The following is an 18,066-nucleotide window of genomic DNA, read 5'->3' as shown; positions in this document are numbered from 1 at the left end:
GCTAAAGCCATCTGCTACATGATTATAGCAATGAAGGATGTATTGCACATCTCGAGGAAAACCCAGTCCCTGACAAGAGGGTTTATATGTTTGGGGAAAAAAGGCATGAGGTGACCTTTCCCCCTTCACGAGTTAAATGAGTTATGTGAAAAAGCTTGGGAATCTCCAGATAGAAAACTGCAGATTTCCAAACGGTTGCTTATGGCGTATCCTTTCCCGTCAACGGACAGGTTACGCTGAGAATCCTCCCCAGAAACTGATCCCTTTTTCTTCACCCTTTCTGTACTATTTTAGGATCAGTGGGTAGCACCAGTCTACAATTTCATATCTGTATTATATACAGTTATAGAGAGACCATACTCCTACAGATATTATCTAATATCCAATTAAGCTGGTGCGGGACTTCTTTGTTGTCTTTTCAAATTGGAGTCCCCAGCATCCACTAGGACGTTAGAGAAATTTGATTTACCAGCCGTAGCAGTCGAGACAAGGTCCGAGAGGCCTTCTCCAAACAACTCCTCCCCCTTGTAAGGCAACGACTCCATATGCCGCTTTGAGTCGGCATCCCCCGTCCACTGTCGGGTCCACAAGAGTCGCCTAGCAGAAATAGACATAGCATTTATTCTGGAGCTTAGTAAACAAATGTCTCTTTGAGCATCCCTCATATATAATGCAGCATCCTTGATATGCTCTAGGGTCATTAGAATGGTATCCTTATCTAGGGTCTCAATCTCCGTAGACAAGGAATCTGTCCATGCTGCGACAGCACTACAAACCCAGGCCGATGCCATAGCCGGCCTAACAATAGTACCAGAATGTGTGTAAATGTACTTCATGGTAACTTCCTGCTTACGATCCGCAGGATCCTTGAGGGAAGGCAGTGCCACCTTCTTGGATAAGCGTGTCAACGCCTTGTCTACTTTAGGGGAAGATTCCCATCGTATCCTGTCCTTTTGTGGGAAGGGATACGCCATAAGAATCCTTTTGGGAACTTGTAGTCTCCTGTCTGGAGATTCCCAAGCCTTTTCGCACAATTCGCTTAGCTCAAATGAGGACGGAAAGGTGATCTCAGGCTTTTTCTTCCGGCTCTGCGAGGAGAAAGGCGGCGCGGCTCTGGGATGAACGCCCAGGACGAACCTGTGTTCCACTCCCTCTGGAGCTAATGGTGTCCAGTAGCCGAGAAGCAGAGCCTATAATTTAAGTAGGTCTGCTCCTCTCTCCTCAGTCCCTCGATGTCTGTTGCCAGCAGAGCTCCCTGAAAATAAGAAAAAAAACTAACAAAATGCTTTCTTAGCAGGAAACTCAGGAGAGCTCCCTGCAGTGCACCCATCTTCCTCTGGGCACAGTCTAAAACTGAGGTCTGGAGGAGGGGCACAGAGGGAGGAGCCAGTGCACACCCAGAGTCTAAAGTCTTTCTTTAAATGCCCATGTCTCCTGAGAGCCCGTCTATTCCCCATGGTCCTTACGGAGTCCCAGCATCCTCTAGGACGTTAGAGAAATGCCAGATACTGCACACAAGTATAGTTTTAAGCGGTGGGCCAGATGATGCACAGTTTGGACACAAAAACACATATTTTAAAGGGTATGCTCAGAAACTGCACACTTGTCATATGGACCCAAACATAATCTGAGCTAATCGTCCTGACACGGCAGTTTCAGTTAGACACAAACATAATATATAATATTAAAGAGTTAACACGTACTACCCAACTTCCAGCCTGGACACACGGAGCCAGCTCACATACCCGAATTGCCGGCTACACAGTAGAACCAGTAAACACCCCCTCCAGCTGTACCGTTAGCCGGTACAGTACAATTTCCTTACAGGCTAGGCTGGACCAGGTGCGGGTATGGTTTACATACATTACAGACCACTCTCTGCTCTGTCTGTACAGCACATACACACACAAGCAGCGAAACTACTGTCACTTCCAAATTCCAATTTCCCATCGGCCACCGCGCACTTCCTAATATTACACTGGGGGAAGGATCCGCCCAGCACTCTACAGCCTGTCGCCTCCCGGCAGTGTGACGCGCCCAGTGACGTGGCCACCAGTGAGTCGCGCTGCGGTGACGCTCCTATACTCCTGGTCAGTGCAGCGCGACTTGCTGGCTGCGTCAGAGTACCGGGCGGCTGGGGAATTTTGCCGGGCACATCGCCCGACAAAATCTACGTGGAGAGAGCACGGTATGTGAGACAGGGCGGTCACTATAAGACCTTACACAGAACTATTATCTGTCATCATTTCCATGTGATAAGATGCCATGCGCGGCAGCATGCAGGAAGCACACATGTAAGTGGTGGGGATGCTTTATATGCTTCATATCCGTGCAGTGTTTGTGGCTTCTGTATCAGGTTGAAATGTCATTTTCTATTGTTTCTAATTATATATTTTGTTCTCTGCAGGGATGTGTTTACCAGGTCAGCCCTCACCTGCTGATACCCGAGAGCTGAGCCGCACTACTTATTGGTCAGATTTGTTGGAGTCGCTTGTCATCTTAGGTTCCCATGCTCACCGTTCTGAGTATGTATTATTATATCTGCCTCCAGCGGCGGGCTCGGTTAGCTAGTAGGGGGGAAATGATTAACAGTCGTAGAGCCATTGAATCAAACAGCCGTGCTTTGCCAATGTCTGCTGAAGCTGTGCAATATGCCAAAGAAGTTTTGGATTTCAGTTCCCACTATGGAAGCGAAAACAGCATGTCCTACACCATGTGGAATTTAGCAGGCACTCCCAATGTGTACCCAAGTTCCGGGGATTTCACCCAGACCGCCGTGTTTCGGACATATGGAAAATGGTGGAATCAATCCCCGAGCTCCCCTCTTCCTTTCAAGAGGACATCACCAAGTTTCTTCAGTCAGGATTATGTAGAGCTTGCATTCGAGGAACCTGTGTATCCTACAGCAGTTCATATCCTAGAAACTTATCATCCGGGGTCGGTGGTGAAGATTCTTGCTTGTTCTGCCAACCCCTACTCTCAAAACACTCCGCCAGATGTGAGGTAAGCGCTAATGCATTGGTCTTCAACCTGTGGCCCTCCAGCTGCTGTGAAACTACACATCCCAGCATGCCCTGCCATAATTTTGCTATTAAGGTATGCTAGAACTGAGGCAGGGCATGCTGGGATGTGTATTTCCACAACAGCTGGAGAGCTGCCGGTTGAAGACCCATGCACTAATGATTGTCTCTTCCCTAAGGAAATAATACATTCACTTATAATCTCCTAACAATCATTTGTATCCTTAGTGGAGTACCAATGTCTGTATTTATTGTAAAAACTGCAGTATTCGAAAAGATAGTACCCTTGCCACAAACCATGGGGATGTTGGTGGCTGCTAGGCAGTTTCAGGATCTATATAAATGTATTTGCTTTGCCTAAAGTATGAATTGCCGTATCCCAAATACTCATTTCTCATTCATGCACATAACTCGTTCATATTACACTATTTGTCTTGAGTTCAAGCTTTATCTGTTTTACATACTGATTCTATTTGTTTTGTCATTGCTTATGAAGTTTGTCACAAAGTGTGTATAAAACACTTGTTTAACAAAAATACAATTTCCTAGTTGCGCTATGGGCTCTTAGGACACCGTAAGGAAGAAATATTGAAACATATTTATTTAAGTATTTATTCTCAATGCAAATTAGCTCCCCCTAAGTAATCTGTCATGTCTCTTACTTAATCCTTAGTTAAGGTCTTGTGTAAAGCATGGCAGGTATTTAGCAAGCTCTACGTATGCACAGAATGCATTATTAAAGTAGCGCCCAAACTTTCCTTTTGGGGGGGGGGCATACACACTGCTGATGGGGTGGAGGGGACATGGAAACTGTACACACTGCTAGTGGGGGGCATGCATACTGTACATACAGTTAGAGTTAGGGTCACACATAGACACAACCAGACAGACACAGGTACCTCTCACCTAGATGTTGTAGTCTCCAGCAGCAGCTCTCTCCTCTCCCACGCTGTCGGCCAGTAGAAAAGATGAATGTGCCGCTATAGCCCTGCTCCTTGCTCGGGTCAGATGAGCGTGTACTGGGCTCTTCCATTCTGAACTCAACACACGCTCTTCTGACCCCACTGTCAGCAGTAAGCACTCGGCGCTGCTGCTCTGTATCATAAACAAACAAACACACACCCCACCCCCCCACCCAGCCCTTCCCTATTGCGTTCCCCCAAAATCAGTAGAACCACATGACCTGTGCTAGGGAGATCTCATTTTTCTCTTTACAGTTTGCTGAGATTAAAAAAATAATAATCAAAAACGTCTGGCGGCAAACGGGCCCCATCCCAGGGTCTGTCGGGCTCTAGGAGGCCACTTACATTGCTTTGTGGAAAATCTGCCTCTGGCCTGGGGTCACACATCCATTTGTCGAACTTCATAGTGAAGGATTATTCATCTGACCTACAGACCTCTGCTAATATAGTAGATGTTAAAGTGCAGACTTTACTACCATGAAAATGCTGATTAAGTATAGCTTTCATAGAGTAACCAGGAGAGAAAATAAGATTTGTAGACTCATTCTCAAACAGTAACAGATTATTGCTTCTGACGTTGTTCTCTGAGTCACATGGTGCATTTTTTTTCATGCGTATTGGCTTATTTTGTATTGAATAAATAAGGACAAAGTGAGAACTTTTGTGCGTTGTTTGTCACCGAAATACATTTAGCAAATTCTAGGTGTGGATGAGGTCTAAATGATTGCTAATTATTAGAAATGTTTGTCAGACACCCGTAGCGTTCACACTACCCTTCTTTCGCGGGGTGCTGCGCCCTGTCCCTTTTCTGAGTGGCAGAATGTGCCCTGCCCGTTTGTGCCTGCCCTGCTGATTACCAAAGGACTGCCTTACTCACTGCCGCCGGGCCGCGCTGTCACTCCTCCCCGCTGCGCTGTCACTCCTCCTCGCTGCTGCCTTAGGCTTGTCGCGCTGATAGCTCTCGGCAATACTGTAGGCTGCTAGGGATCTGGTGAGATGAGGAGGGCTGGGTTTGCCTCTCCCGCCAAGACAAACCTAGCCCTCCTCTGTGTACATGACCCTGTAAAAGAGGATGCCGGGGAGGATCAGTGTGGCGGCCATTTTCATCCAGCTCCGCGGTGTGTGAGGGGGGACCAGTGCGCTCACTCCCGCAGCATCAGCCTCCAGTAAGTTGAATTGGCTAAAACAGTTGTCCGCTCCCTGCCCACCCAGCGTATAAAGATGCCGTGCGCATGCACACTGCATCCATTCACGCTATGGGAGAAATCTTGGGGTAACCCCAGCACCTCCGTAGTTGCTGGGCATGCCCCCAACAGTGATGCTGCCGGCCGCCCACGCTCCCTGTAGTAACGTCTGTGGGCCGCACCATCCACTTTACTGACGTTACATGGTCACGCCCCCTTTTCAGGCGCACACACATATGCCCCCGCAGTCCTGCGCCCTGCCCTCTAGAGTTTCTAGAGGGAGCACTACACCTGTGTTATGGTTTTGCCAAAACCACCCTGTGTGTTTTGGTTTTGTTCTCTGGTTTTGGCCAAACCACCCTCATGTTTTGTTTTGCACCTGTATATTTTTTTTCTTTTTTTTATTGATAAAAATCAGCTAAGGGTGTGTGCCCACAGTGAGATCCTTGCTATGACCGATTTTCACTTGCGATTTACCTTGAACTCCCCAGAGCCCAGCACCACCGATTGTGACTAACTTTTCTTGAGATATGTGCTTACGATTTTGGCTTGTGTGAGATTTTGGTTTATGTGAGATGTCATTGACATGTGAGATGAATTAGATAGTACACCGATCTAGCAAGGATTGACTTGCCTGCACAGTCTATCTTTTCTTGCGATGCCGACCTGGCGGGACTGCGAATCGGGATCGCAAGGTGACTTTCACCTTGCGATCTGCACTAACTTTTCTTGCGATTTTGACTATATAGTCAAAATCGAAAGAAAATATCTCACCGTGTGTACACACCCTAAGATCATGTAATTCTTGCAATCCAAAACCCAAAATGTGGATTTAAAATCCGAATTCCAAATCGTGGAAAGTCTGAACCAGGACCATTCAGAGCAGATATCCTAGGGAGGTCAGGACCGGATTTTGGTTGGTTTCAGAGCCACAAAATTTGGGTGAATTCGGATTTCTGGAGAACCGAACCGCTCATCTCTTGCTAATTATTTTATGACCCATTTTTTATAATACTCTGCATGTGAAATATACTGTGTATGTACTACATTTGGAAAGCAAATGTGAAAGTTTTTTTTTCTTATATATAGCATAGTTCATTTAAAAGTATGATATGTTACAGGCTGTGTTTGGAAAAATGACAACAGCTGTTTAGTTGGTACTTTACTTCTCTCCACTTTCTCCAAGGCTTGGTACATAGACTTCCCATGTACCAATCAGCTTCTAACTGTCATTTTCCAAACACAGCCTGTAAAATGGCAGCTGATCAATTGGTACTTTCTCTCTTCACTTTATCGATGCATTTCTCCCTAAAGGGCAGATGTCTTACTCCTTGGAGAGGGATAAAGTAGAGAGCGAGAAAGTACCAACCAATACGTTCCTAACTGTAATTTTTCAGACACAGTCTGTAAAGTGACAGGAGCTGATTGGCTGCTACTTTCTCACTCCAATTTATTACATCCGTCCCCGACTGTGGGGATATCTGTGACAGTTGTCACCAGCGAGACGTGGAGGGAGAGATTACAGCCACCCTGTTACTGTATGGTCTGTGGATGGGGTAAAATCCGGAATTGTCCAGACCATATTGGGAGGCTGTAATCTCAGTGGTGTCAGCTGCCACGGGCAACTCTCTGTGGGATACCCACCGGACAGGGACACTCACTGCAAGTTTCAGTGTGGCAGAGTATGCTGCAGGGAGCAAGTCCGGTTCGGCTTTCTGGAGTTCAAACCATTCCGGTTTTAACCTAATACCATTTATCACTCTCCAAGGCTTAGTACACCTGCACCTAGATGTTTTAGATTTAAAGCAATAAAGAAAATTGCTAATAACATTTGTGTTCTGTGTAGATGGGAAACCCTATGGTCGGGAGAACCCAGAAGTGTACATTCTCCTCAGGCTCTCCAGTTCACACCATGTATAAAAGAGATTGATTTCCCAACAAACCTCTTGCGATTAGAAACCAACAGTTCTCTCTTGGAATATTATACAGAGCTAGATGCTGTGGAATTACATGGTGTTAAAGAGAAGCCAATGCTCTCCCTGAAAACGACCATCATTGATATGAACGATTTGGACGAGGATGACTATGATGATGGCTGTGGAATAGACTGCCTTACTAATCAGTTTAGTAGCTCCAGCCTCAGGGAATGGACAAATAATGGCTACTTTGATAAGCTGCCTTATGAGGTAAGATTACAGGCCTGAGTCTCTGCTAACAAAAGTCTAATTGATAGTCGTGGCAGTGTGATTGAATGCTTGTAATGATATTTTCTGAATGCTAAAATTGAGAAGTATATATTATTTATAGGTATTTTCATATCTGCAGAGTAATGCCCAGAAAAATGCAGCAATACAATTACCTAAAACAAGTGAATTGCTCCATGAGAGAGAGAATAAATAGACTTGTACATTGGCAGCATAGAATACAGCATTGTGTTACTGTTTCAAAACAAAGTTAATTTGTGTCTTATTAAATGTCTTTATTTTTAAAGCAGTGGCTTTTGTAAGCCACCGCTTCTTGGTGGGTTGGAGCTGAAAATTTAAAGTGGCACTCAGTCAGGGTTAAGCATGTTGTACTTTACACTTAGTGTTGCCTTAAATTTTCAGCTCCAACCCGCAAAGTATCTGCTGTTTACAAAAGCCACTGCTTTCACCCCAGGAGACTACAGGTGTGTACACACGGTGAGATAAATCTGTAAGATTTTGACTATATAGTAAAAATCTTAAGGAAAGTTAGTGCACATCTCAAGGTGTTAGGCATCTTGCGATACCGATTCGATCCCGATGCGCACTCCCGCGGGGTGGGCATCGTAAGGCTAGATAGACTGTGCAGGCAAGTCAATCTTGACTATCTAGTACAAAGCATAGTCAAAATTGGCATTTAGTCAAAATCGTACATAGTCAAAATCTGGGCTCTGGGGGAGTTCAAGAGAAATCGCATAGTCAAAATCGAGCATAGCAAGGACCTCACCGTGTGTACCGGTATCTCCATAGAACTGAATGGGGAAGCGCTGAGAGCATGGGAGTTCAAAACCAACTGCATTTAGAACTGCAAATAAACAAATGTTTTCGACATCTGGTTTCAACTGAAGCTGAAACACAACTGATGATAAACAGGAGGGGGTTTTATTTTTTTACAGCTAAACCACGTCTAGATGAGAAAATCTCATCTGACTGCTCCGTTGCTTTTTGATTCACTTTCTGGGTCTCAGTATGCCAGGCAAACTACACAATTGGTTTGAATTTTTACAGTTTATTTTATATTCCAATTTCTATGTCATTGAATTAATTTTAAATTAAACATTTAATTTCTTAAATTGCAGTGTTGAGTGATTACACTGGTTTTGTTCTGTGCTTTCACAGATGTAGCTTTATGCTAAAAGTAGTTACTACATGTTTCTTACATTATTGGGTTTATTTCTGAAGCGTCAGGTTCTAAAACTGGCACTTCTGATCATGTGTATGCCAGATATTTAAAAGGGCAATGCTTTTACTAGCTGTATGTTAGTAAAAGCATCACCCTTTTAAACATTGGGCATACATTTGATCAGCTTCTTAAATAAACCCCTACGTTTTCAGACCTAAACTTTTTACCTTTCCACAATGTTTACATCCCATGTAGAATTTTCAAGCTCACAAAATGCATGCAGTTTTCCTTTCAACTTTTTCACCAAGACATGTTTGTGGTCAGGCCAAGGGCAAATTTAGTAACTACTAGTCATGGCTATACGAATTTAAATACCGCTGGCACATGTGCGGTTTGCTGATGGTGTATGCGTGAGTGGTGAGTGCTGGGGAGGGTTCCTATGGATTCCACTCCATGTACTTTTCATGGAATGTAGCCTATATTCTACAATGGCTAACTGATGTCATTGGGTATCGAGGGCAATCATTACGGAGCTTAGTAAATTTGGCAAGATAACAGCAGCCGTGTGTTTCTATGGGGAATTATTTATCATTTGAAACTGACATTTGCTGTGGTCGCCTGTATATCCATTCAGTGGTTTTAGGGGATATCCCACAAATAATAGTTGATAAATATGCATAGTGGTTTAAATGCTGTTCAAAACAAAAAAAAAAAAGTTTCAGGTTTCCTTAAATTTTTTTTTTTTTTTTATGGACAGAGTAGTGAACAGCATTGGCAACGGGTGTAGTACGGTATGCCGGCGCTCGGGCTCCCGGCGACCAGCATACCGGCGCCGGGAGCCCGACCGCCGGTATACCGACAGCGGGGCGAGTGCAAAGGAGCCCCTTGCGGGCTCGCTGCGCTCGCCACGCTGCGGGCACGGTGGCGCGATACGCGCGCCACACTATTTTATTTTCCGTCCAGGGGGGTCGTGGACCCCCACGAGGAAGAATAGCTGTCGGTATGCCAGGTGTCGGGATTCCGGCGCCGGTATACTGTGCGCCGGGATCCCGACATTCGGCATACTGAAGACCGCCCTTGGCAACAACCTGCAAGCTTTTGTTTAAAAAATAAATATATATTATATCCATGATGTTTTATACAGTAGTTTCCAAAATACCACTAGTTGAATTCCTTGGATGGGTTCCAGTTGATAGGTCAACAGTGTCTAGGTAGACAGTCTGTATGTCAACACTATGGGGGGAATTCTAATGTTATTGCACCGCCGATCTCCTCTCTAAACTGATGGGAGATCGCGGGGCGATATTCAAATGCATCCATTACACTCGGGTTTAGGCACACAAAGCACCTAAACCTGACTAAAGTAATGGACGGAGGCATGAAAAGACCCGTTTGGGTGCCCAAGTGGATTTCTTTATTTGCATTTTAAGCTCGCTACCCATATAGGTAGCGAGCTGAAATTAACTTGTTGCGCCCGTCCGCAGCAACATTAGAATACTGCCAGTGGGCGGGAAGAGGGGTGGGGCGGAGATTTGAATCTCGCCCTATATGGTCGACATGCATTAGGTTTGGGTAAAAAGGTTGACAGGTAAAAGGTAGACGGTGCTTAAGGTCAACGTGACAATGTTTGAGAAAAGTTGGGTTTTTTTTGTGTGCGTTTCCCAACTTTTGCTTGATTTACCATCCACGTGGACCACATGGACTACATTTGGGAAAAGCGACCTTGCCCAAAGCATAGCGGCGTAGCGAGTCCTCGTGGGTACATGTTTATACTGATTGTGGTCACATACGGGTCTCTGCAGTGCATGTATTAAGGCCAAAGATAAAGATGGGAAAAAAAACAATTGACTATCAAATTGCATTTTACGCTTGCAATCCATATCATGCTAGGAAATATGTGGTGCTCCCATAAACAGGAAAAGTACTCCTATGCCTGGTTCTGTAGACTATTGCACTGTAGAGGGGAAAAATAATTGTGTTTTGAAACGTAAATAGATGCTTGTGTGCCTAAGCCACAACACCGTGCCCCAGCCTGCACTCGGGTACGCCAACCTGATGCAGGTGGGCTTTTGTGATGTGGGCTTCATTCAAGCTGCCACCAGAAAGAGTATTGGAATAATAGCACACTTGCGATCACCAGACACTTGGCACACTTCAAAATCCAAAGTTATTACATACATGTAGCATGGGACTCTCTAGGCAAGTGAATTCATAGAGCACAGCGATAACGCTGATAAATTTTGGGGGATTTATTGAGAAAATATATCCACGGTTAAGTTACAAACAAAAACAGGTAAATAAACAAGACAAAGTTAGGTGAATAAAAAGTCAGAACAATAAATTATCTTACTCTAAAGGTGCATACACACGGAGAGATTTTGGCTATGAGAGATTTTGACTAACTTTTCCCTTGAACTGGCAGTAGGAGATTTTGAATAACTTTACCAGAGATTTTGTCTAACTATGCAAGAGATTTTGGCTATCTCATTTAAATAAGGGGATGAGTGTCATATATATATATATATATATAACGATTTTACAGGGTGGCTGGTATTTAAATAGCTAAAAGTTAAAAAAAAAAAATTTGCGTGGGGTCCCCCCTCCTATGTAAAACCAGCCTCGGGCTCTTTGAGCCAGTCCTGGTTGTTAAAATACAGAGGAAAAAATGAGTAGGGTTCCCCCATATTTAGACAACCAGCACCGGGCTCTGCGTCCGGTCCTGTTTTAAAAAATATGGGGGACAAAAGACATAGGGGTCCCCCGTATTTTTAAAACCAGCACCGGGCTCCACTAGCCAGGGAGATAATGCCACAGCCGGGGGACACTTTTATATTGGTCCCTGCGGCCGTGCCATTACCCCCCCAACTAGTCACCCCTGGCCGGGGTACACTGGAGTGAGGACCCCTTAAATCAAGGGGTCCCCCCCCTCCAGCCACCCAAGGGCCAGGGGTGAAGCCCGAGGCTGTCCCCCCCCATCCGTGGGCCGGTGGATGGGAGGCTGATAGCCTTTCAATAGTAATATTGTTCTTTACAGGAGGCCTATAGGTCCCAGCAAGCCTGCCCCAGCATGCTGGCACTTGGAGAACCACAAGTGCCAGCATGCCCGGACATAAAGGGCCCGCTGGCACCTGTAGTCCACCTGTAAAGAAAATATTTAAAAAAAAAACACAACACATTCTTTTAAAAATCCTTTATTAAACTGGGTCTTCACCTGGGGGCGGCGGCCTTTAAGCTCTTTTGCATGGCCGCCGCCTTCCCAGGGCTTCTGGCGTCTTCACCTGGGGGGGCGCCACCTCCCCAGGGCTTCTGGGGTCTTGCTCCGGCGTCTTCACCTGGTGGGCGGCGGCTGCTAAGCTCTTTTGCATAGCCGCCGCCCATCCAGGACTTCCACGGCGTCTTCAGGAGCTCTTCTCCGCTCCTCCTCCGCCGTCGGACTGAAAGCCGCTGCCTCGCGCTGACTTATATAAGTCAGCGGGAGGGGGCGGGGCGATGACGCGGCGAGCCGTGATTGGCTCGCGGTGGCCATCTTGAATTTCAAAAATGACGCTGAGGCGCCATTTTTGAAACTGGTACCGCTCCGCTGCCAAACTCTGCAAGAGAAAGGTAAATTTCCGCCGCCCGCACCGCTGCCGCAACCCGCCGCCGCCCACACCGCCACCCGCACCGCCGCCGCCCACACCGCCCGCCGCCGCCCACACCGCCACCGCAACCCGCCGCCGCCCGCACCGCCGCCACAACCCGCCGCCGCCCGCACCATCGCCGCCTGCAACATCGCTATCGCTGGGAAAAATCGCTGGCCTCTAGCGATTTTAACTAACTTTACCAGCGACATAGCCAAAATTGACTTGCCGGCACTGACTATTTTTCCCAGCGATAGCGACTTAGCGGGGACGCGCATCGCTATCGCTGCCTGTATACACACGGAGCGATCTGCACTAACTTTCTGAGCGATTTTGACTATATAGTCAAAATCGCTCAGTTATATCGCTCCGTGTGTATGCACCTTAAGGTTTAGGTGATCTGTGTGGGGGAAACGTCATGAGGCAGAAGTTTGGACCACTCCTAGCACAAAGCTACTCCCATGTAGAGTGAACCCTGAGTAGTGTGAGCTTCTGATGCTTGTACCAAATTGTATGGAACCAGTCCCGGGAAGCTCCCGGGAGAGTTCAAGGGAAATCGCCTCCGACTTCAGCCTCAGACATATTGCTGTAGGGTATTGGGGCCTTTATAGTCCCACAACCACTCTCCCCAGCAGCCCCACCATTTTCAGGCTGAAAAGGACTACTTTCTTTGTTCTGACAAGACCTGTGTAGATGCGAATTTGGTTGTCTATAGGGACACTAAACGTCCTATATCTCTCTTGCTTAAGAAATGTATTTTGACTATTCAGAAAGTTGGGCATATGGGACCTCAAAGGGACAGGGCTTGATAGTTATACTTTTTAGTAGGATATTGGATCCCCAAACCTGGATAGTATTTTACCGCAGTAAAGCTGAACAAAAGAGACCAATAAGCTGCTTGTATGTGGCCAAAGTTTGAACAAGGGCCACTGCGAAAAGCAAAGCTATTCCCAAGGTAGTTTAGCCTTCAAAAGTTTATTTTTTTTAACATCTCTCCATGTGGTTCAGCAAGTACAGTGCATCCGGAAAGTATTCACAGCACTTAATTATTTCCACATTTTATTATATTACAGCCTTATTCTAAGATGGAATAAATTAATTTTTCCCCGCAAAACTCTACGCACAATACCCCATAATGACAGGTATCCGGATGATAGTGTCTAGTTAGACAGTCAATAGATGGACACCATATGTTAGACAGACCTTAGGTCGACAGAGTCGAAAGGTCAACCTAAAAAAAGTAGACTTTTTTTTTTTTTTACATGGTTTGTGGACCATTTCATACCTTCTCTATATCCATGTCGGCATAGAATTGGTTATAAACCTTGTGTCAAGCAACCGAGCACGAAGCTTGGCGAACGGATGCCTTTTTACAATTGGGGGTCCCAGATGATAAAATGATCCACAAAAATGGTTTGTACTTTTTTTTTTTCTTTTCATGTCGACATTTTGACCCTGTAAATTTTTTGTTACGGCTACCTCTTTTCATGTTAACCTTTTTACCCTGTCGTCCTAATGTCTGTCTAACCTATGGTGTCTGTTTATTGACTGTCTAACTAGGCACTGTCTATCATTCCACACCCGTAATGATAATGTGAAAAAAAGATTTTTTTGAGGTTTTTGCAAATTTATTAAAAATAAAAAAATAACATCACATGTACATAAGTATTCACAGCCTTTGCTCATTACTTTGTTGACGCACCTTTGGCAGCAGTTACAGCTTCAAGTCTTTTTGAATATGCCACAAGCTTGGCACACCTATCTTTGGGCAGTTTCGCCCATTCCTCTTTGCAGCACCTTTCATGCTCCATCAGGTTGGATGTGTCAGGCTCCGGAGCCTTACCTCCGGCGGGTGCTCCCGCGGGTTACCGCCCCGCTGGTTGGCGCGGCTGTGGTGGCAGGGCGATGCTGCCGGCGGGACCTCCTGGACGGATGTGTGGCTACCAAGGGCTGGGGGCCGAGGGTCTGGAGGGCCGAGGGTCTGGAGAGCCGAGCGCTGCGGCGGGGATCGCTGCGGTAAGGTCCTCTAGTGGTGACACAGTATAGTGTGTCAGAGACAGAAGCTGGCTAAAAGCTGTGTGCTAACAGCTAAGTATGTCTACTGTGCTGGGGGCAGCCATGTTGGAGACCAGAGTATTACCAATGAAGTTCCCAATCTGTGTCCAGCCAATCCTGCGTGTTCTCCCCTTACAAAAGGGGGCTGGCTCAGGGGGAGAGTGCCAGTGCTTCAAGTTACCTCCTTGTGAAAGGTTCTCCAGCTCTGAGCTCCCAGGTTACTTCTGGTTTCCTGGTCCTGGTTGCTCTCATCTATTGGTTACCTAAATGCTGCTGCAGTCCTGCTGTCTAAGTCTGTTGCCACTCGTGGAAGCGCTCACGGGGTCCAGGTCATAGAGGAGCTCCAGGTGCTAACGGCGGTTCCCGCAGACGTCTTCATTTCTTCAAAGTCCAAGTTCTTCAGCCTCGTCTTTTAATCATAAAACAGTCTTCAGTTCTTCTTTACCGGAGTTCTTCAGCTTTATTCTTCAAGTCATTTAACCATAGACTCTAATTCTTCCAGTTTCCTCTATTTCTCCAATATTCGTGTACAGCCTGATTATTCATTAAAACTGCAGTTGTCTTCTTACAAAGTCCTCCTTTTCTTTACGCCCTCCGGCCAATGTTAACACTTAGTTTGGCTTCCACCCCATGAGGAGGAATTACATTCAGCCACCTCATTTACTCTCCTCACAGATAGCTGTCCCTTCAGCCGAAACTCAGTTGTCGGAACCCCAACTTATGCCGAGCGTGACAGGATGGGAAGCGTCTGTGCACAGCTATTTTCAGATCTCTCCAGAGATGTTCAATCAGATTCAAATCTGGGCTCTGGCTGTGTCACTCAAGGACATTCACAGAGTTGTCCTGAAACCACTCCTTTGTTATCTTGGCTGTGTACTTAGGGTCGTTGTCCTGCTGAAAGATGAACCGTCGCCCCAGTCTTAGGTCAAGAGGGCTCTGGAGCAGGTTTTCATCCAGGAGGTCTCTGTACATTGCTGCATTCATCTTTCCCTCTATCCTGACTAGTCTCCCAGTTCCTGCCGCTGAAAAACATCCCCACAGCATGATGCTGCCACCACCATGCTTCACTGTAGGGATGGTATTGGCCTGGTGATTAGCGGTGCCTGGTTTCCTCCAAACATGACGCCTGTCATTCACGCCAAAGAGTTCAATCTTTGTGTCATAAGACCAGAAAATTTTGTTTCTCATGGTCTAAAGGCCCGTACACACTGGACGATATATCGGCCGTTCTCTTGAACGGCCGATACATCAAGGGACCGTCGGCCAGTGTGTACGGGCGATACGTCTGTGAACTCCATCGTTCACAGACGTATCGCGTCGGCTGCGCAGCACGGACGTATCGCGTCGGCTGCGCAGCACAGCCGACGCCCAATATATCTAGCGATATATTGGCGCGTCGCTGTGTGTGTACGGGGCGGTCGTCCGACCGCCCGTACACATGCTGCGGCAGCCGGCGGTGATTGACAGGTGAACTGGGCGGGCGCCCGCCCAGTTCATGACGTCAGTCCACCGACAGATCGGGCAGTGTGTATACACTGCCCGATCCGTACATAGATATATCTGCAGATCAATTGATCTGCAGATATATCTACTAGTGTGTACCCACCTTAAGAGTCCTTTAGGTGCATTTTGGCAAACTCCAGGTGGGCTGCCATATGCTTTTTTTTTTTTACTAAGTAATGCCTTCCGTCTGGTCACTCTCTAACTTACAGGCCTGATTGGTGGATTGCTGCAGAGATGGTTGTCCACAGAGGAATGCTGTAGCTCTGACAAAGTGGCCATCGGGTTCTCGGTCACCTTCCTGACTAAGGCCCTTGTCCCCGATCGCTCAGTTTAGACGGCCAGCCAGCTCTAGGAAGAGTCCTGGTGGTTCTGAACTTGTTCCATTTACGGATGACGGAGGCCACTGTGCTCATTGGGACCTTCAAAGCAGCAGATATTTTTCTGTACCCTACCTCAGATTTGTTCTCCGAGAAAATCCTGTCTCGGAGCTCTACAGACAATTCCTTTGACTTGATGCTTGGTTTGTGCTTAGACGTGCACTAAGTGTGGGACCTTGTATAAACAGGTGTGTGCCTTTCCAAATCAACTGAATTTACCACAGGTGGACTCCAATTAAGCTGTAGGAACATCTCAATGATGATCAGTGGAAACAGGATGCACCTGAGCTCAATTTTGAGCTTCATGGCAAAGGCTGTGAATACTTATGTACATGTGATTTCTTAGTTTTTTTAAAATTTTTTTAATAAATTTGCAAAAATCTCAAACTTTTTTCACATTGTCATTATGGGGTATTGTGTGTAGAACTTTGAGGGAAAAAATGAAGGTATTCCCTTTTGGAATTAGGCTGTAACATAACAAATTGTGGAAAAAGGGAAGCGCTGGGAATACTTTCTGGATGCACCGTAGGTTACACATTGTACACAGTTTTGAAACTAGCAATTCATACCAAACGGACATTTAGGAAATATATACATTTTTTGAGAACTATAATATTTCACATCATGGTCATGGCTGTGTTATTACTCATAGTACCATGAGCACCGTTTACCCAGGACATACAGAATGCATGCAGTAATGAGATGTGACTTTGAGGAATCTCCATAACCCATGGTGACGACACCTCCGTTCTAAGTATGATGCAGTGAGATGGCAATAATCCATCCTATACTTCCCTGTGCCATGGCGACTACCTCGATGTCTTGCCCGGAGATTCCATTAGCATTCCCATGTTCTGCTCCTTTTTTGTGTTGAATAGTGGATGTGTACTGCAGCAGAATGAGACTCCATTCCAGCAATTTACCGTTGCCCTCAGCAACCTTATTCAATCAGCTGAGTGTGTACTGGTCAAACATTGTGGCCTCCTTTAACCTCCTGTACTCCACACAGAATCGAGTACCCCCACATTCCTTGGGTACCAGTACTACTGGGGCTGTCCAGGAATTGTTGGATCTCTGAAATACTCCTAGCTACAGTATCTCATCAATCTCCAGTTTCATCAAAGCTATTACTTCTGGGGAGGTGCGGTAGGCTGCCTGCTGCTAGGGTGTTTGGGTGCCAGTGTTGACCTGATGTTTCTTGCCAGGCTTCCCTGTAATATGTGCCTGACACGGGGTAGTGTGTCAGCTAACTGTACTGCTGACGACGTCTCACTTCGGCGAGCATCTGCCAGTGACCATTCTTCCTGGGCTTCGAGCATGTTAATGTGGTAGGTTTTCTGTCTTTTCTGACTTGCCTCTTGAGCCACTACATAATTAACATCATTAATGCACTGTACTGTTGTGTAGGGTACTTGCCAGGCAGCCTGCAACTTGTTCTGCCGCAGTGGGTTTAGAACCAGATCCTTCTGCCCAAGTATGCGCTCTTTTGCTTTGTGATCGTACCACCTCCTTTTTTTTTTCATCCACTAGGGGTCACTGGAGTACTCTAGGGATATGGACGGTTCCACAGGAACTAGGCACTGAATAGTTAAACTTTGACTATACCTCCCCTCCATATCCCAGAGTACCTCAGTGTTTTTTCGGTGCTCACTGAGACTAGGCTTGTGGAACTTGATCCACAATTACTGAATTTTTTTATTTATTTTATTTTTTTTGGAATCCCTTTCCCCCTTCCAAGAAGGCGAGGGTCTGGGATAGTGAAAGCTGCTGAAGCAGCTGTGGGTGTCGGACCTCTCTAGAAGAGCTCCCTCACTACCACGTGCAGGACTCCTGCAGTAAAAGGCTGACAGTGCTTACAGAGAAGCCCCGTCATTGCCCTCACCACAGGGTCCAGGTATGTTGAACGGGGCGGTCAGCTCACGCTGCCGCCCCGCTGTGTGGGATACTGTGTGTGTGTGTGTGTGTGGCCGCCGGCCGCT

At 46.3% G+C, this 18,066-nt stretch overlaps 1 protein-coding gene across 2 annotated transcripts in view; it reads left to right on the top strand.

Annotated features, from left to right (window-relative positions):
- Positions 1-2,012: 2,012 nt before the first annotated feature.
- Positions 2,013-18,066, top strand: part of FBXL4 (F-box and leucine rich repeat protein 4) — a 93,095-nt gene continuing 77,041 nt past the window's right edge. The window contains exons 1-3 of one of the 2 annotated variants that reach the window (XM_063917023.1): positions 2,013-2,294; positions 2,408-2,525; positions 7,013-7,352. In XM_063917023.1, coding sequence (XP_063773093.1) covers positions 2,261-2,294; positions 2,408-2,525; positions 7,013-7,352 — 492 coding nt within the window. In that variant the 5' untranslated portion in view covers positions 2,013-2,260. Of the gene's footprint in view, positions 2,295-2,407; positions 3,004-7,012; positions 7,353-18,066 lie in introns of those variants that run through there. The other variant, XM_063917022.1, reaches the window with a different exon arrangement.

The sequence above is a fragment of the Pseudophryne corroboree genome, chromosome 4 (assembly GCF_028390025.1).
Source record: "Pseudophryne corroboree isolate aPseCor3 chromosome 4, aPseCor3.hap2, whole genome shotgun sequence".
Classification (NCBI taxonomy): domain Eukaryota; kingdom Metazoa; phylum Chordata; class Amphibia; order Anura; family Myobatrachidae; genus Pseudophryne; species Pseudophryne corroboree.
This window is presented reverse-complemented; position numbering and strand designations above follow the sequence as displayed.